This window comes from Gracilinanus agilis, chromosome 2, assembly GCF_016433145.1.
Source record: "Gracilinanus agilis isolate LMUSP501 chromosome 2, AgileGrace, whole genome shotgun sequence".
Taxonomy (NCBI): Eukaryota; Metazoa; Chordata; class Mammalia; order Didelphimorphia; family Didelphidae; genus Gracilinanus; species Gracilinanus agilis.
In genome coordinates, this window is record NC_058131.1 from 233,194,635 (window position 1) to 233,215,585 (window position 20,951).

General features: G+C 40.3%; 1 protein-coding gene and 1 pseudogene across 2 annotated transcripts in view; one reads left to right on the forward strand and one right to left on the reverse strand.

The window, feature by feature from the left end:
• Positions 1–9,598, reverse strand: part of LOC123233521 — an 18,677-nt pseudogene extending 9,079 nt beyond the window's left edge.
• A 132-nt stretch (positions 9,599–9,730) lies between these two features.
• OTOF (otoferlin) overlaps positions 9,731–20,951 on the forward strand; it is a 179,830-nt gene continuing 168,609 nt past the window's right edge. For both annotated transcript variants that reach the window (XM_044661011.1, XM_044661012.1), the window contains exon 1: positions 9,731–9,809. In XM_044661011.1, the coding sequence (XP_044516946.1) occupies positions 9,731–9,809 (79 nt within the window). The remainder of the gene's footprint in view (positions 9,810–20,951) is intronic.

A 20,951-nucleotide genomic window follows, 5' to 3' on the forward strand; every position in this document is an offset into this window, starting at 1 on the left:
TGCCCTTACTAATTATTATTTTTATTGTATTATGATCTGAGAAGGTTACATTTATTATATCTGCTCTTTTGCATTTGTTTGCAATGTTTCTATTCCCTATTACTTGGTCAGTCTTTGTGAATGTACCATGTGCAGCTGAAAAGAAGGTGTATTCCTTTTTGTCCCTATTTATTTTTCTCCACATATCAATTAAATCTAATTTTTCTAGGACTTCATTCACCTCTCTTACCTCTTTCTTTTTATTTTTTGGTTTGATTTATCTAGATCTGAAAGAGGAGTATTTAGATCTCCCATTATTATGGTTTTACTATCTATTTCCTTCTTGAGCTCTGCCAGTTTCTCCTTTATGAATTTGGATGCTATACCACTTGGTGCATACATATTGAGCAGTGTTACTTCCTCATTGTTTATACTGCCTTTAATCAGGATGTAATGACCTTCCCTATCTTTTTTTAATCATATCTATTTTTACTTTGGCTTTGTCAGAAATCATAATAGCCACTCCTGCCTTCTTTTTCTCATTTGATGCCCAAAAGATTTTGCTCAAACCCTTAACCTTAAACTTGTGTATGTCTACCCGCCTCATATGTGTTTCTTATAGACAACATATGGTAGGATTTTGGTTTCTAATCCACTCTGCTATTTGTTTCCGTTTTATGAGCGAGTTCATCCCATTAACATTCAGAGTTATAATTATCAGTTGTGCATTCACTGACATTTTTGTATCCTCCCCTAGTCCCACCCCTTCTTCTTACACTATTTTCTTTTAAACCAGTGGTTTGCTTTGAGCTGGTATCCCTTATCCCTTCCTTTGATTAACTTCTCTTTCTACCTCCTCCCTTGTTATTCCCCTCTTTTTATTTTTAAAGGCCTAATGAATTCCCTCCCCCTTCTTCTCCCCTCCCTTTTATGACCTCCTCACTCCCCTGCTCCCCTTGGTTTATCCCTTCTGACTTTCTCAGTAGGGTTAGATAGAGTTTTTTATCCCAATGGATAATATAGCTACTCTTCCCTCTCCAGGTTGATTACACTGAGAGTAAGGTTTAAATATTACCTCTTAATGCTCTCCTCCTCTCCTTCTTATAATAGTGTTTGTCCCCTCCCCTTCCCATGCCCTCTTTGTGTGTAATAGAATATCCTATTTTTTTTATTCACTCAAGTTTCTCTTGGTGTCCCCTACTATTCACCCCCCTCTTTCCCACCCTCCTGTCATCTTAGACCATTTAGTATTCCACCCTCTCCCTATGAATTATTCTTCTGATTGCTATAATAGTGAATACTATAATAGTGAATAGAGTTCACTACAAAGAATTATACATAGCATTTCTCCACATAGGAATACAGATAATTAGATCTTATTGAAGTCCTTAAAGAGGCAAATTAAAAAAATTATGAGTTTTCTTTTTTTCCCTTTTTTTCTTTTCATGTTTCTCTTGATTTTTGTGGTTGGATATCAAACTTTCCATTTAGTCCTGGTCTTTTCTGTGCAAATACTTGGAAATCTTCAATTTTGTTGAATGCCCATACTTTCCCCTGGAAGTATATAGTCAGTTTTGATGGGTAATTGATCCGTGTTTGAAGGCCCAGCTCTCTTGCCTTTCTGAATATCATATTCCAAGCCTTGCAGTCTTTTAGCGTGGAGGCTGCCAGATCCTGTGTGATATTGATTGTTGCTCCTTGATATTTGAATTGTCTCTTTCTGGCTTCTTGTAAGATTTTTTCTTTTACTTGGAAGCTCTTGAATTTGGCTATTATATTCCTGTGGGTTGTCTTTTCAGGGTCTACTGTAGAGGGTGATCTATGGATCCTTTCAATGTCTATATTGCCCTCTTGTTGTAGAACTTCAGGGCAATTTTGCTGAATAATTTCTTTTAGTATGGAGTCCAAGTTTCTATTAATTTCTGCTTTTTCTGGAAGACCAATGATTCTCAAATTGTCTGTTCTAGACCAGTTTTCTTGGTCTGTCACTTTCTCATTTAGATATTTCATGTTTCCTTCTATTTTATCAGTCTTTTGCCTTTGTTTTATTTGTTCTTGCTGTCTTGAGAGATCATTGGCTTCTAATTGCTCAATTCTAGCCTTTAGGGACTGGTTTTCAGCTATAATCTTTTGGTTTTCCTTTTCAATCTGGTCATTTCTGGTGTTCAATTTGCTCATCAGTTCATTTGATTTCTGAGCCTCACTTTCCAATTGTGAAATTCTGCCTTTTAAACTGTTATTTTCTTGCCAGATCTCTTCAATCTTTCTCATCATCTCAGATTTGAACCCTTAAATAGCTTGTGACCAGTTTTCATTATTTTGGGAAGGTTTGGATATGATTTCTTGTTTGTTCTCCTCTGTTGTCTGGATTTTCTTTGTGTAAAAGTTGTCAAGTGTTACAGAGTTCTTCTTGATAATCTTTCTCTTCTGGAGTTCTTGATTTTGGCTTGCTTTAATTCTCGTGGGCTGGTCTTGGTGCTGTGCATGGTGTGGGGGGTGGGATAGGGGCTTCTTCCTCTCGTGTTTTAGTGAGAGCTGTTTCACCCTTTTATAGTGTGGAAATGCCCCGATTCTGTGTACCTTCAATGCTGCGCCCTGTTGTGGGGTCCCTTCGTTTGTCTGGATATGTTTTTATGTCCCCTTGAGGAGTCCTGTATGCTTTGGTTAGGAGAGATCGAGCAGCTGCTCCTTACTCTACTGCCATCTTAACTGGAAGTCCTTTTATATCATCTTTTAAAAAATATTTTTCATTTATTTTGTTAAATGTTTTCCAATTGCATGTGAAACAAATTTTAACATTCATTTTTAAAAGTTTTGAGTTCCAAATTCTCTCTTCCTCCTCCCTTCCCCCACCCCTGAGAAGACAAGCAATATGACATCAATTATACATGTGGAGTCATATAAGATATATTTCCACATTAGGCATGCTGTAAAAGAAAACAAACACAAAACAAGAAAAACTTACAAGTTTTTTTAAAGTATGCTTTAATTTGCACTCAGAGTTCATCAGGTCTCTCTCTGGAAGTGGATAGCATTTTTCATCATGCATCCTTTGGAATTGTTTTGAATCATTGTCTTAATCAGAGTAGGTAAGTCTTTCACAGTTGAACTTCATTACACTATTGTTCTTACTATGTACAGTGTTCTGGTTCTACCCACTTCACTTTACATCGGTTCATATGTCTTTCCAAGTTTTTCTGAAATTATTCTGCTCATCTTTTCTTGTAGTACAATAGTGTTCTATTATAATCATACACTACAACTGGTTCAGCTATTCTGTAGCATCCCCTCAATTTCTAATTCTCTGCCACCAGAAAAAGAGCTGATATAAATATTTTTGAACAAATAAGTCCTTTTCTCTTTTCTTTGATAATTTTGGAAAGCAGACCTAGTAGCAATATTACTAGGTCAAAGGGTATGCCCAGTTTGTTAGCCCTTTGCGCATAGTTCTAAATTGTGCTACACAATAGTTGGACTAATTCACAACTCCACTAACAGTGCATCAGTGTTCCAATTTTTCCAGATCCCTTGCAGCATTTGTCATTTTCCTTTTTTGTCATACCAGCCAATTTGAAAAGTATGAGATGGTATCTCCATGTCATTTTAATTTGTATTCCTCTAATCAATAGTGATTTAGAACATTTTTTTCATGTGACTTGATAACTTTCATCTTCTGAAAACTGCCTGTTCATATCTTTTGATTTATCAGTTGGAGAAGTGTTTGTATTCTTATAAATTTGCCTCTATGAGTTCTTCTCAGAAACTTGCTATAAATTCTCTTCCTCATTTTCCTGATTTCCTTCTAATTTTGGCTGCATTAGTTTTATTTGTGCAAAAATTTTTAAGTTTTATGCAATCAAAATTACCCATTTTACTTCCTGTGACCCTCTCTATCTCTTGTTTGGTCATAAATTCTTCCCTCATCCAAAGATCTGACAGATACATTTTCCCAAGCTCCCCTAATTTACATATGTTATCATCCTTTATGTCTAAATCATTTATCCATTTTGACCTTATCTTGGTATATCAAATGAGTGGTTGGTCTATGCCTAAATTCTTCCAAATTGCTTTCTAGATTTCCCAGTAATTTTTGTCAAATTGTGAGTTCTTAACCTTGAAAGCTTGGATCTTTGGATCTACCAAACTTACTTCCTAGCCAGAGATTGTTTTGATGATTATTGTTTTGTAATATAGTTTTAAATTTGGTACTGTTAAGCCACCTTTCTTTACATTCTGTCTTCATTGATTCTCTCGATTATTCTTGACCTTTTGTTCTTCTATGTGAATTTTGTTATTTTTCCTAGCTCTATAATTCTTAGATAGTTTGATTGGCATGATACTGAATTAATTAGGTAGAATTGTCATTTTTATTATATTGACTAGCCATATCTATGAGCAATTAATATGCCTCTAATTGCTTAGATTTGTCTTTGTGTGAAAAGTGTTTTGTAATTGTGTTCATATACTTTTTGGTTTGTCTTGGTAGGTGGAATTACAACTATTTCATATTGTCAGCAGTTATTTTAAATAGAATTTCTCTTTCTATCTCTTCCAGCTGGATATTGTTCATAATATACAGAAATGCTCCTGATTTCTGTGAATTTATTCTATATTTTGCAACTTTTCTGAAGTTGTTAATTTGTTTCAGTTAGTTTTTCTTAGTTGATTCCCTAGGGTTCTCGAAGTATACTGTTATACCATCTGCAAAGAGAGAAAACTTTATTTTCTTATTGCCTATTTTTGTTCCTTCAATTTCTTTTTCTTATTGCTGTAGCTAGCATATCTAATACAATAATGAATAATAGTAGTAATAATGTCCATCCTTGCTTTACCCTTGATCTTACTGGGAAGGCTTCAAGTTTAATCCAGTTACAAATCATGATTACTCTAGGTTTTAGATAGATGTTGTTGTTTAGTTAATTAGTAGTATCTGACTCTTCAGTTTCCAATTTGGACTGATTTGCTATTTTCTTCTCAAGATCATTTTAGCAATTAAGAAATTGAGATCAAACAGAGTTAAGTGATTTGCCCAGGGACACATAGCAAAGTATCTGAGGACAGATTTGAACTCAAGTCCTCCTGACTCTAGGGCCAGCACTCTGTTCACTGTGCCACCTAGCTGCCCTGTTTTTTAGATAGATTCTATTTGTTTTTAAAAGGCTCCATTTATTCCCATGCTTTTTAGTGTTTTAAATAGGAATGGATGTTATATTATGTCTGTTTGTTTTAAATTCAGGGAAGTGTCTAGCAGACTCCCTATGGACATGTGGGAGACTTTGAGACTACGTTACCCATGATTCCAATGGGTCTTAGGGCGTGGGGACATCAAAGGTCCCCACGCAGGGGGCAGTTTAAATCAGAGGAGGGCCAAAAGAATGCCTCTTGGTCTTCCTGAGGAGCTGACTGATGCGCGGAGAGGATGGGCTCTGGAGGTAAATCTAAAAGCTAGGCAGGCGTGGTCACATATATTTTGCCAACATGGCCTTGGCTTTAATTAAACTACTACTTTCTCTTATTATATCAGTCTTTATCATTTTTAATCATAACAGTCAAAATCTTTTTCTGCATCTATCAATATAATCATGTGATTTTTGTTGTTTTTGTTATTAAGATGGTCAATTATACTCACGTATTTCCTAATACAGAACCAGTCCTGCATTCCTAGCAGAAATCCTACCTAGTTATAGTGTATGATCTTTGTGATATAATGATGCAATCTCCTTATTAGTGTTTTATTTTAAAATTTTACATTAATATTCATTAAATAAATTGACCTATAATTTCCTTTCTGTTTTTAAACTCTCAGACTTAGGTATCAAAACCATATTTGTGGCATAAAAAGAATTTAGAAGGAATCCTTTATCTATTTTTTTTTGAATGGTTAATTCCTTTTGCATTACTTTCCCTCAATAGATTATAAACTCCTTGAGGGCAGGGACTACCTTGTGTACTCTTGTGTGTGTGAGTGCTTGGCATATAGTAGGCATTTAATAAATTTCTGTTGACCAATAACAGTCAAAGTCAGGGAGGGGCAGCTAAGTGACTCAATGAATAAGACCCCTAGACTTGGTTTCAGTAAGTCCTGAGTTCAAATCCTGCAGAGGACACTTACTAGCACTATGATTTCAGGCATATCACTTACCCTTTCTCAGTCTTAGTTTACTCATATGTAAAATAGTACCCACACACCACAAGTTGTTGTGAGGTTCAACTGAAATAACATATATACAAAATGTTAACTGTTCTTATGAAGGTAATTTGGAAGTGAGGACACTAACAGTTGAGGTGGGATCAGTAAAGATTTCATGCCCAAGTTGGTACTTGACTGTTAGAGAGTCCACAACTCTTCAAACCTGGATCTTGTCTCTAATAGAACCAAATGATGTGTTTCCTGTTAGACTGAAAAAAAATTGGCAAAAGGAAAATTGCTACTATGACTATTCCCCCTACATACTTGACTATAAAAGGCAAGATGCTAGTGGAAGTCACAAGAGACTTCCCTGAAACAATTCTATTCAATTCAGCAAATGGTTATTAAGCATCTTTAATGTACAAAGCAGTCTCTTAGGGAGATACAAAGATAAGAGATGACAGGCTAAGACAAGTACACAAATCACTACAGTAAAAATGAGAACAAGTAAGTGAGTGTACCACTTCAGGAAAGGCCAAGGAGATAGTTCATGTCCACTGGGAAGGGAGGGAGGATCAAAAAAGGAGGTTTGGAGGGCAAGCAGGCATAAGTCAAACAATTAGCAAGCATTTGTTTAGTAACTACTGTATGCCAGTGTCCATTTCAAGGTCTGTGCTAGGTATACAAAGACAAACCCACCCCCCAAAAAACCCTTCTTTAAGGAGCTTACATTCTATCAGAAGGAACATGGACATAAATATATGTAAATACAAAATATATACCATGTAAATATGAAGGAATGACGTACCACCTCCCTAAGAGTGAATAAAGGTGAGGGGGTGAGAGAAAAAAAAAGATTCAGATTGGAGAGGGGGGTAACATCCCAGTCCATGGTCCAGTAAGATTCTATTTTAACTACTCTGGTTAACTAGCTACCTAGCTCTTTGTTTCTATATGCAGAAAGATCACAGGTACTGGGTAGGGGGTCAGAGGAAAGGGGACCATCCTCTGAATTTGGCACCCAGAGACAAAGCCCCAATCATTTTACTCTATCAGTTATCACTGCCTGATTATAGTGTATCTTTTGCTTGGGTTCTTCACAGTGGACAGGAAAAACGCCCCCAACTTCTCTGTGGGAAGATCCTCCTCATTTTGACCCTGACCTATCTTGCCAACCTTCTTCCTATTTCTTTCTTTTCAATGAACCTTTCTTCCAGGCAAACTGGACTATTCCCTGTTTTCTGAGTATGGCTTAGCCTTTCCCACCCCTATGCCTGGGCTCTTGCTGCTGTTTTTTCCTAGCTGTCAAATTCAAGATTCTTCTTCAAGGCTTATCTTAAATGCTGCCTCATCTATGAAGCCTTCCATAGGCTCCCTCAGCTCCCACCTCTCCATTCCTATTCTTTGTGCTTCTGTTATTGTTTTTCTCCATTCTTTCTACTGGACCATAAACCTTTGGGGGGAGCAGGACAAGACATTATTAATTTATTGGCTTATCCCACAACATCTAGCATAATGTATTCTATGTGGAAGAGAGGGAGAGAGGAAGGAAGGAAGGGATGGAAGGAGAAGGAAGGGAAGGAAGGAAGGAAAGAAGGAAAGAAGGAAGGAAAGAAGGGTGGAAGGAAGGAACAGAGGGAGGAAGAAAGGGAGGGAGGGAGAAAAAGGTATTTGTTGGGAATGCAGTTGGGAGGAGGTGATTGAGGAAGATCAATCCCTAGAGAAGAGAGAGAGAAAGAGATCTAATACCGGCATTTTTATCTGGCTGGGGGCTCAGATCAAAAATATATAGAAATATTTAGAATTACAGATTGCTCAATACAACTTTCTAAAGAAGAGAAGCATTATACTGGGAAACTCATCTAGGTAATGTGTCAGCAGTAGAGAGATTGAAGAGCAAATAGGAGCAGTCAAACAACACAGCCCATTACACAGCTACTGTTAAACAAGTTGATTAAATACATATGGATTGACTGTTTACTCCACAGTAATGAACGATTACTCCCATGGTCAGACTGTATGTCCCTATACCCACAAGCCACTTGAATCAGTCCGTAGTGCAGAGTAGAACTCCTGGTTCCTGGCTAGGCATGGGTCACAGTACATTCTCAACATCAGGACAAACTGGTCCCCATAGGGGAATAAATCTTTATTCATCACCTACTTCGTGTGAAAAACTATTGAACAAGCATTTTCTGGGTTTCATTTTTCATCCTCAAGCATGTACACCCTCATCATATGTGGGCTCTGATTCAATTTGATTTCACAAGCATTCATATGTCAGGTGCTATGCTAGACAGTGGAGCTACAAAGAAAAAAAGCCCTTCCATTTGGGGAATTTACATTCTGTGTTACATACATATACATCAATAAACATCAATAGACACCAATAAATGTTATCTAAGTAAGTTCACTGAGCATCCATTTTTGTTGTTCATCTGTTTCAGTTATGTCTGACTTTTTGCTACCCCATTTGGAGTATTCTTAGCAAAGATACTGGAATGGTTTGCTATTTCCTTCTCTAGATGAGAAAACAGGAATACAGGGTTAAGTGACTTGCCCAGAGTCATACAGCTAGTATCTGAAGCTGGGTGCCCAGTGCTCTATCTACTGTGCCACCTATTTCTTCTCTCAAATCTCCAAGAGTAAGAAGCAAGGCTTTGAGATCATCTTCTTGATCCTTAGTTATTTGCTGGGGACTCCTGGAATAAAATCTCCACATTGCCCAGTATGGAAGGATATGTTACAGAATAGGTGACGAATCTTCCTGAGTAAAGTCTGACATACTCCGGTAACGTCTATTAAGGCCTATTGAGCCTCGAATTAGCACCAAGGATGGGTGTGAGACACCATTATGTGTCCTGAGCATCACCAAGCACAGCTGGGAGGAGATTACCCTGAAAGCATACTTCTGACAGCTAAATCCTATGTAAACCGGCTGTCATCCACATGTCTGCTTTTCACAATTAAGAGAACTGGATTCAGCTCAGTTCTCTTCACAGGTATTAGCAACTTCCTCTTTGGGCACAGAAATAATTTGTGTTGCCTCCCCCTTTCCCCCCACCCCACCCCCGCTCCCTGTTACAGTTTTACCCCTTGCTCCCGACTGACATCTCTCCTGACAGACAAAAAGAATCAAAGACTAAGGCTTCCTCAGAAGCAGTGGAAGGGGCTGCTGGAGCCATAAGATTCTGGGAGAAGACACCTGAAGCTGAGCAGGGCTTTATCTGGGAGAAGGCAGCTCGTGAAAAATTCATTCCCAGACTCTGTGCTGGCTATGTAGTCCTCCCATGCATGCATGCACACATGTACACTGGCTCAGATACACACACACTCACACACAGTCACACGCTCATCCACAGAGCCCACTCTTGGAACGGTGTCTCTGGATTGACAACTCTGAGCTAAAGAGGGGGGAGGAGGCTGCTCTGCTGATGAGTGGCGGTGAAGAACAGCAGCTCCTGTTTCTTGGGTCTCTGTGGGCAGCATCTAGGGTGAAGGAGGAGGAGGCAGAGGGAAGAAGCAGAGTGAGAGAGGCTTGCAGGCTGCATCACATCAGCTGCCCCTCAGTGGCACTGGCCCATTGCCTACCCACTCTGGAGGTGGCCCTCACTGGCCAGCATGGCTCTCATAGTTCATCTGAAGACCATCACAGAACTGAAGGGCAAGGGTGATCGCATCGCCAAAGTCACTTTCCGAGGTATGGACCAGTCCTATTCGCTTTCCAAGATGTGGGTTTTTAAGGGGATCCCTCCCTCACTTTGAAATATTCTGAGCCCCTTGGAATAGCACCTGCAGGACTCAGGAGGGTGAGGAGGATTGGGGTGGAGGGCAGAGGAAAAGTTCTCTGCAGAACCCTAGGAGATGGGGGTTTGAATTGTATAATAACGCCTGCCTCTAGCTAGGCTGGTTCTTTGGATTTCTTGAGCAATGAGGGTTCTCCCTGTTTCTATATCTCTTTGTCTGTGTTGTTTCCCCCCTTATCTTTCTGCCCTTTTTTCCTATCTCTCTTTACGTTTGTGATTCTTCATTGCTCCTTCTTGAGTTGGGTAAGAATTCATCTGGTTGCAGGGGGCTTTGGAGAAGAATGAGAAAAGATTCTGATCTCTGAATAAGGTGGCAGTTGGGAAGAGGCTAGCAGAATCTCCCAGTAGACCAATACTGAAGAGAATTGGCCACAGGAAGCAGCCCTTGTAAGATTGCAGACCCTGAGATCGAGATTAGTTCTGGCCAGATTTCTGTGGTTCCCCCCACCATCTTCACTCACACACAGGGTTGAGGATCTGATCCCAAATAGGCACAGATGTTCAAGTTGTACCCCAGACTGAAGAAGCTCAAGGAGGCTGGGGTGAACCTGTGCCCAGGCTTAGAGTGCAGACACAGACCATCTTGACCAGCTTCAGATCTGTGAGGTTTGTGCATCAGCCTGTGTGTTTCCTTGAGCCCTATTCATGATTCTCACCCTTGCTCCCTCTCCACATCCCCCTTGGGACACTGCTGTCTTCACTCTTAAGATACCCTCTCTTCTACGTGCTCCATGTGTTCCATGACTATCTTTTCCCTCATCTCAGCTTCTCTTGTCTCTTGACCATTCCTCTGCCTCAGGACCTGTCCATGGTGCCCTTTGTCCAAAGCCCAGAGGACATATCTCACTTTTCAGACAGTGATTTTGGGGGTGTACTGGAGAGAGAGGAAGCTCTAGGTTCAAATCCTGTCTAAGATACTTACTTAGCTGTGTGACTGGGCAAGCCATTTAATCTTTGTTTTCTCATCTGTAAAATGGGTATGCAAATAGTGCCTAGCTCACAAGATGGTTGTTAGGATCAAATGAGATAAAATATGTAAAAGGCTTTGAAAACCTTATAAATACCAGCTTTTATTATTAGTATTAGCATGTTGGTGGGAATCCACCTCCACTAAGTGAGGATTGGAGCAAGGGAGAAATGTAGGGGAAAAGCACATCCTCAACTCATCTTCCAGGCAGAGGAATCCTATATGACAGAAGTAGTATTTTGTGATCCAAAAATCTTTCAAAAACCTGCTTTCTTTACCTGTCCTGTATCAAAGAAGAGCAAATGCTGAGGAGGGAGGAGCTGAGTTTCCTTTCTCCTCTTTTACAACAGAGAGGCAGGAACCCCAAGGGAATAAGCTACTTGTAGGGAGAGAGATTACAACAGAGCTGCTTTGCCTCAGGCTTCTAAATATTAGAAGACATATTCCCTCTCATGGCACTCCTAAAGGTCTGGAATTCTTCTGGCCCACCAGGTCTGCAAATTGTTCTCATTTCATTCTGGCTTGATGGGAGATGATGGTTGCTGCTGTGCTTTACCCCTATTTTAGTTCCTGAACGCCTGTAGCTTGCCTCTCTGACTTCTTCCCAGGAGCTAGGAGACAAAGGGGTCATCGGTTGTACCAAAGGAGCAAGCACACTCTCTGGAGAGGCCAGGCTTCCCCTTCCTTCATACAATTGCACCTGACCCCTCCACCCCCAGAGGTTCAAACTAAAATTAGCCATGGAACCATGAAAATGAAGTCAGGCCAAATGCTAGAGGTAACCTTCTAGGTCCTTTGCTCACAGCCTGGCCCCTCTCTGTTCCATATCTTGGTGGCCTCCCCAGGAACAACTTCTCTGTCTTCCCCATGATATTGTCTCCCCTAATCCTTTCCCACACCTGCCCCAGGCACTAGGATTCCTAGGTATGTCTCTGAACAGCAGCTGAATCATGAGCAATTAGCAAGGGGGGCAGTCAGGATGGATAGGATAAGAGACAATGACTGGGTATACTGCTATCTTTCTTAGCGTCTTCCAAGGTGTACTTTTCCCCTGCAGCATTCTCTGCATGGTGCTTGTAGAAATTGACAAAAAATATCCATATTTCTTTCATCTTTATCAAACTGAATTTTTGTATTAACAGAGAACACAGTGTTCAGATGCTGGATTACTCTTAGCTTAAATAATAATTAACTCAAATAATAATTCACATTTCTTCTTACATTTCAGATATAAAGTTTTTTTTAAACTTTATTCAAAACAACCCTAAAAAGATGATGATGCAGCAAGTATTTTACTCCCATTTTACAGATGAAGAAACTGAGGGTGAAGGGCAGTGTAGTATGTTAGAGGTATAAAACACATAGCCTGCTAGCATCATGCAGTCCACAACATTCTTGAGTAAGGCCTGTTACCACATTAAAAATGCAGTTAGAAGGGGCAGCTGAGTGGCTTAGTGGATTGAAAGCCAAGAGCAGAGACGGGAGGTCCTAGGTTCAAATTTGGCCTGACACTTCCTAGCTGTGTGACCCTGGGCAAGTCACTTAACCCCCATTGCCTAGCCCTTACCTTTGGCCTTAGAACCAACACAGAGTATTGATTCCAAGATGGAAGATAAGGGTTTCTTTAAGAATGTAATTAGAAAATAAATAACAAAATAAAAATATGATAAAACAAAGATAGCATTAATATATGATTTTCTTAGTCAATTCTGTGACGCTCAGGAATCCTTTGTGTACAATTTAGTAGCTCCATTTCTTTTTAAATTTGACTCCACTGGTGTATTCAACTTACCCAGAGTCATATAACTCCTGTTGTTAAAGTCAGGATTCAAACAGATTTCTCCTGATTGTAAAATTCCACTATGCCTCACGGCCTTTAATTTGGGGTTTGCACAAAGATAGTGTCCCTGAGACTACCTAAATCAATTCCATTTTGTGGGCAAATAATTTAAGGCAAAATGAGAAAAGAACTATTTGAGTTGCCCCTGGAGTCATGAAAGAGAATAAAAAGAAAGTAAACCCCTTAAGAGCAAAGACTGCTTTTTGTGGTTGTATCCCAGGCCCAGGACAGTGCCTAAAAAAATTGCTTAATAAAAGTTCATTGAATTGAACTGATAAAGAAAGAAAAATGAGGTCTAATTATTTAACCCACTCCCCTCTTTGCCATCTCTTGCTATTTTCCTTCCACATGGGTCTAAGCTCCTCCCCCATACCCATCTTCCTGATGTTTCTTCCTCAAGCTGGGACCCTAAACTCTCCAAGAGAGAATGGGGGAGACAGCTAAAGCTGGTTGCTGAGCAAGCTAATAATAACAACAATAAGAACAATAACAGCCTACATTTATGCAACATTTTGAGATTTGTGAAGGATTTGTGCCACTTTATTCTCACAGCCACCCTGGGAGTTAGGGACTATTATTCGTTGTTGCTTAGTCATTTCAGTTCTGACTCTCTGTGAACCCATTTGGGGTTTTCTTGGCAAAAATCCTGGACTGGTTTACCATTTCCTTCTCCAACTCATTTTACAGATGAGGAAACTGAGGAAGGCAGAGGTTAAGTGACTTGTCCAGGGTCCCATAACTAGTAAGTGTCTGAGCCCAGATTTGAACTCAGGAAGATCAATCTTCCTGACTCCAAGCATAGCGCTCTATCCAATGCACCATCTAGTTGAATTCCTACCCATCCTCTAAAGTGTAAGTCAAATTGCTACTTCCTTCTGGATGACTTCCTTTACCACTCCCTGTTTCAATAATCATATTCCCCCACCTCAGACATACCATAATATTTTGTATGCAACTCTGTAATGAGTGAATTAAATTAATTGAAGTGTTCATGGTGTATGATTATTTCATTCTTCGTATTGTATCCCAAGACATAGCACAGTGGCTGGCACCTAGATGTTTAATAAATATTGATTGATTGATTGATTGCAAAGCACTGCTGTTTATTACAGGTATCTATGTTGTATCTCATCCCCATATTGGATTTTAAGGTTCACAAGGGCAAGACCTATGTCTTGTCTAAACTTGTGTCTTCTCCTATATGTAACAGATACTGGATTCAGGGTAGGCAATGAATGTATTGGTTATTGAATGAGTTTGATAAGACTAGGCTCCTCACAAACAACCCTGTGGGTAGAGAAGGAATACAAATAACATTATACCCGCTTGACAGAACGATCATTCAAAAAAGAAGCACTAACCTACTATGCACCAGTTATTGGACTAAGTAAGATACTGAAACAAAAATGAAACAGTTCCTGCCCTCGAGGAGGTTACCTACCATGTGTATATAGAAGTATAGACCCAGGGAATGGAACTATGGTTCCACTGTTGCAGGGAACAGTCAAGGAAGGCAGAAAATATAGCCTTATATTCCCATTAGCAACTGAGAATTTTAGAGAGGAACCTAGGCCAATGAGAGGTTGAGTGACTTTCCCAAGGTTATATACTCTGTATATGTCAGGTGTGGGACTTGAAACCAGGTCTTCCTGGCTTCAAGGTTGGCTCGCTAGCACACTATATATTGTCTCTCTGGATACACAATGGTACAGAGTAAATACAAAATAAACACAAGGTAGTTAAATCCAAAGGCAGGTAGATGATACAGTGGATGGGGCACTAGACCTGAAGTCAGGATGATCTGAGTTCAAATGTATCCTCAGACATGTACTGACTGTGTAACCCTGGGAAAGTCACTTCACTCTGTCTCAGTTTTCTCATCTGCAAAATGATATGGAAAAAGAAATGGCAAACCACTCTAGTATCTTTGCCAAGAAAACTCTAAATTGGGTCATGAAGAATTGGACGTGACTGAAACAACTGAACAACAATAAAAGTTAAATACAAACTAAGGAGGGAAGGAGGATACTAGAGTTGAGGAAATCACTGATGACTTTATATAGAAAGTGGTGCATCTTGAAGTGAAGGATTTTATGAGGCAAAGTTGAGGAGGGAGCGTATTCTAGGCATGAGGAATGGCCAATGCAAAGGCATGCATGGAGAAGAAATATCAAGCACCATGTGTGAAGAACAGGGAGAAGACCAGTTGTCTGGGCAGTAGGGTGAAGGAAGAAGAGTTCTGTATAGTAAGGTTGGAAATATAAGCTGGGAGTAAGTTGTGAAGAGATTTAAAAGTCAAATAGAATAGCTTCTATTTTATCCTGACTTACCTAGAGTTTTTAGGGCTAATGGCTAACAAGTTGAGGCTTATAGAGGTCATAATGAATTTGTCCAATATTACACAGCTAGTAAGTGGCAGAGCCTCAACTTCAACCTGTGACTCTAAACGCCAAGACCAAGAACAATTCCACTATGCCACACCACAAATTTTAGGAAATTATACTAAGACAGATCAGAAGTCATTGTCATAAGTCAAATAGATAAGCCTACTTAGATATTTGGATGGATCTCTGATCTCATTGGTATTAATTAGCACTCTATCCAGTGATACAGACTCTCCCTCCCTGCTCCCTCTTTCCCTACTGCCCAAACAGCATGATAGAGACAGAACTATAGTGAAGACACCAGCTCAGCTTATATATTATCTTCCTTCCCATAGTCCCCTAGGTGGCCAATGCCCCATGTTCAGACTTCACCCCAACTCTGCCTTTTGCTCTGGCTTGTTCTTCCCTAGCCCACTAGCCAGTTATAACTATATATAACAGTATATAAACAGCCAGAGTTATCATTTTATTCCCCCCTGGAGGAAAAATAGTTGGAAGGAAAAGGGATAGTTACCTGGAAAAGAATGTGAGGTGAATCAAGATGCAGGGATGACTGCTGCCTCTTCAGGAAGGAACATGCTTCCCCTGGATGTTAGTTCTCTAGGCCAAAGCCCCAGTAGCCCTGTGTCTCTTGCCTCTATCTTTCTCAATACCCATTAAGATTTTTGACCCCTTTTGACTTCTTCAGTTGTCTCCAGCATCAGACTCAAAGTACTTTTGCAGTTTAGGGAAAAAATGTTCAAATGTCTGAAGCTAAGATTTCCCTCTCCACTTCACTTTTCCATTCTAGCCCTGTGGAGTAAGAGGAAGAAAAAAGAGGTGGGGGCCTTATATGCTTAAGGCAGCTGGGCTTTGGGAAATTAAAATGATATTAATGACAATACCAAAGGATAATTTACATGTTGACTTAAAATGTGCAAAGAATATTACATACATTATGTCATTTTAGCCTTACTATATAATCTGGTTAGGTAGATAAGTAGGTTAATTTCTATTTTATAGATGAGGAAAGGAAGGACTTCAGAGAGATCAAGGGACTTGCCTATGTGGAGAGAGCACTGGACTCAGAGTCAGGAAGAGCTGGGTTCAAATTCAGATAGCCACTAGCTCTGTGACCCTGGGCAAGACAGTCAACCTGTCTGGGACTCAGTTTTCTCAACTATAAAATGTTATTGTTGTTGTTGTTTGATTATTTTAGTCATATCTGACTCTTCGTGATCCTATTTGGAGTTTTCTTGGCAAAGATACTAGAGTGGTTTATCATTTCCTTCTCCAGCTCATTTTATAGATGAGGAAACTGAGGCAAACAGGGTTAAGTGACTTGCCCAGGGTCACACAATACATATCTGAGGCCATATCTGAACTTAGGAATATGAGTCTTCCTGACTCCAATCCCAGTACTCTATTGACTGCACCACCTAGTTGTCTACCCGTAAAATGAAGTGGTTAATTATAATGACCTCTGCAATCCCCCTCCTAGCTTTAAACCTATGATCCAATTATCAGTAGCAAGATTCAAAGCCAAGTGTTCCGGATTCAGCTTTCAGCCCCCTCTCCATTCTGTTACACTGCTCTGAGGTTAAATCATGGCATAATAAAACCTCTGGATATAAGTTGGAATAATTCAGTACAATTCAAAATGCATTATTACTAATCCTCTTCTAATGATGGTAATAGCTAGCATTTTTGGTGCTGTAAAGCTTGCAAAGCACCTTATACTTGCCAACTCACTTGATCTTTACAATACCCCTGGGAGGAAGATGCAAGGTAAGGGAATTATTATTTCTATTTTAAAGATGAAGAAACTGTGGCTAAAATAGGTAAAGTGGAATATTTTTTAATTTAAATTTTATTTTAAAAATATTTTCCCATGTTTACATGACTCATTTTCTTTCCCTCCCCTCTTCCCTCCACCCCCAAAGCCAACATGGGATTCCACTGGGCTGTACAAATGTTATCACATGATACCTATTTCCATATTATTCATTTTTACCATAGAACTGAAACCCCAAATCATATATCCATATAAACAAGTGATAAGTGGTAAGTTTTTCTTTTGTGTTTCTACTCCCATAGTTCTTTCTCTCAATGTGGATAGCATTCTTTCTCATAAGTCCCTCGGGAACATCCTGAATTATGGTATTGCTACTAATAGTAAAGTCCATTACATTGGATGGTTCTCAATCCACTGAGCCATCCAGCTGCCCCCTACATTGGATGGTTCCATAATGTTTAATTAAGTTGAATATTTAAGAAGAAAGAGAATATTGGTTGGGCAAGATGGCCCTTGAGGTCCCTTCCAACTCTTTAGTCTATGATTCTATGACCTCCCTTGCTATCAAGACTTTATATCGGTTACTGTAGCTTGAGATTTGAGGGTCGCTCCACTGTACTGGCCAGTCAGCCAGTATGTCCAATAACTTTTTCATCTAAACTGACTCTCATCATTTGAGTCCTCTACTTGTACAGTTGACTTTTTAAACCCAAGTGCTCTTGCTAGCCCATCACCCTGAGATAGCACTAGAGAGAGCTACACTAGAACATGGGGAAGAGATGGCCTGAACCAGATGACAGGATTCCTGAAATGCAGAGAGTTGGACTCAATGCCCTTTGGAGTCCAGTTCCAACACCTCCTAGCTGTATGGCTGTGGGGAAATTCCATCATAGGTTCTAAACCTCAATTTCACCATTTGTTAAGAGCTTCTCCATGGAGATTCAGAATATCAAGAGTACCTGCAGTGCTAAGAGCCTCCCCAGGTATTAGAAACAGATTGTTTGCCCTGGGAGAGACCTAATCTTAGGAATGAGGGCACTGTGGCTTGGACACATTAAGTGCCTTAGGGTGGATCACAGCATCAAATTTAGAGCTGGAATGGACCTTCTAGGTCAAAGAATTCTCCCCTTGGAGTCAAGAGAACCCTAAGTTTGAAGTCTGCCTCTGATAATTTGTGGCCATGACCAAGTTGCTTAACCTCTCAAAATCACAGCATCAAAGAGTATGAGCACTGAAAGAGACATCTAGTCCCACTCAGTTTGTTTCTGGTCAGCCCTGTGATTTCACTGGTGTCAAGAGACTTCCTTGGAAAGTGTTTTACTTCTATTAATAGTCATACGGATAACAAAACTAACATTTATATGACACTTCAAGGTTTGCAAAACACTTTAATCATAATGATGGCTAGCATTATAGATTGCTTTGAGGTTTGCAAATGCTTTACAACTATTATCTCAATCTATTCTTGATATGTCCTTGATCTATCAAACAAACCTGGCAGGAAAGTCAAGTATTATCCCCATTTTTATGGATGAGGAAACTGAGGCTAACAAAGGTTAAGTGACTTGCCCAGCGTCACGCATACAGTAACTGAGACAGTTTATATCTACTGTACCACTTAACATTCTCTCTATATATCTATATCTATATGTGTATATATGTATGTGTGTGTTGTACAGAGTGTATATATATATATATTGTTTCATAAAATCTTTATATGTATTATTTCCCTTGAGCTCCTTAACAATCCAGTGAGACAGTGATAATAGTAACTAACATTTATATAATACTTTAAAGTTTGCAAAGCATTTTCATTTGAGCCTCACCTCAGTGCTGTGGGGTTCATAATTTTATTATTCCCATTTTACATTTTCCTCTTGGCTCTGTTCCTGACTTTTGGAGTTTCAAACTATGCCCCAATACGTAAAAACTGGAAGATAGTTTTTGGGTCATCTTTCACAAGCTCCTTCAACTGATCATTATAAATCATGGAATCAAGAACCTTCACCAATCCTTCACAGGCAGCTAGATTACACAGTGGTTAGGGCACTGGGCTTAGAGTCAGTAAGATGAGTTCAAATTGGCCTCATGCACTTATTAGCTAAATGACTCTGGGTAAGTCACCTTGACATCTGCCTGCCTCAGTTTCCTCAACTATAAAATGTAGATGATAATAGCACCTATGTCCTAGGGCTATTGTGAGGATCAAATGAAATAATATTTGAAAAGTACTTAGCACAATGTTTGACACATAATAGACACTTAACAAAAACTTGTTTCCTTCCTTCCTTCCTTCCTTCCTTCCTTCCTTCCTTCCTTCCTTCCTTCCTTCCTTCCTTCCATTTTATCTCCATCCAAACTCATCCCTCTCTGAGTCTGTTTCCTTAGCCATTTATTTTCTTCAATCCTTTAAGGATCAGCATTTTCTCTGGTCAGTAATCCTTCCACCAATACAAACTGCACCCCCTCTATGTTTCAAGAGATTATCAGTCTTCATTGAGTTACTGAGGCTGAGGGATTCACTGTTCTGTATCCAAACTTCTGGTCTTTAGCCTCTCTGAACTTAGCTGGTCCTCACTTATAAAAGTCCTAGGCAGTTATCTAGGAGGGGCAGTGAAGTACAGTGAAAGGGTGCTAGATTTGTAGCCAGATGGTTTGGGTTTGAATCCTTTCTCTGACATGTACTATCTGTATGTCTGTGTGCAAGTCACTGCTTCTCTGGGCCTTGGTTTTCTCTGCTGTAAGATGAGGAACTGAGGGCCTGTAAGGCCCCTTAAAGCTCTAAATGAATGGTCCTATGATCCTCCAAAAGTCTAGTCAAATCTTTTCAGGTCCAGCATGTTTGAAATGGGGGCAGCTAAGTGTTGTAGTTGATATAGTGCCAGGCCTGGAATCAGGAATACTCATCTTTCTGAGTTCGAATCTCACTTTAGACACTTATTAGCTCTGTGACTCTGGGCAAGTCACTTAACCCTATTTGCCTTAGTTTCTGCATCTGTAAAATAAGCTGGAGAAGGAACTGGCAAATCACTCCAGCATCTTTACCAAGAAAACTCCAAATAGAGTCATGATGAATCAGATTTGGCTAAACAACAAATCTTTGAAATAGTAGACACATGAAAACATTCTGGGTCACAGAAATGTCAGGGTAATGTCAATATTAATCTATTTGGGCTCCAAAGAATCTGAGTCCACTTTCTTGTCTAATATGACAGTGAAAAACCCTCCAACTGCTGCATCCTGGCCAGGGCCAGAGAGCTCTCTGGATCTCTAGCCCACCCAGAGTTAGCTGCTCTCTACATCACTGCCATTCTCCCCTCCTCCACCTCGTTTCTGCTGGCAGAGAAGGAGAGGAAAGGCGGTGCTCCAGCCCAGCAGGGCCAAGGGAGAAGCAGTAGTTAATGTTGGGTTGATTAAAAGAGTCTCTGATGAGGTCGTGCTCCCCTGTGGGGCCGATTTTCCCCGCTGCTGGCAGCTCGCCTGCTCATCCTCTGTGCAGCACTCACTTCCATCCACAACTAACAGAGGCTTTCCTCCTTCTCTGTGGCATGACTTAGGAACTCCCACATCTAGGGACCATTCCCAGCCTCAACCCTCCCCTTCCTCTCCAGCTTCCATGCTCTCCTCCATATGTCCCCCTCCCCTCCAGCCCACACAGGCTCTCTCTGTCTCCTTCCCTCTCTGTCTCCCTCCCTTCCTCCCTTCCTCCATCTCTTTTCTCTCTCCCTCCCTTCCTCTCTCTGTCTCTGTGTGTTTCTGTGTGTGTTCTGTTTCTCTCTCCCTATATCCCTCTCCTTCTCTTTCTCTCTTTCCCTCCCCCTTCCTCCCTTCTATCTTTATCTCTAACTCTCCCTTTCTCCCTCCCTCTCTCTGACTGTCTCTGTTTCTGTCCCTGTCTGTCTCTGTCCTCCCTTTCTTTCCCTTCCTCCCTCTCCCTCTCCCTCTCTCCACCTTCCTCCCCCCTCCTCCTTCTCCTCTCTCTCTGTCTCTCTGTCTCTCTCTCTCTCTCCTCCTCCCTCCCTCTCTCTGTCTGTGTGTGTCTCTCTCTGTCCCTCTCACCCTGTATCCCTC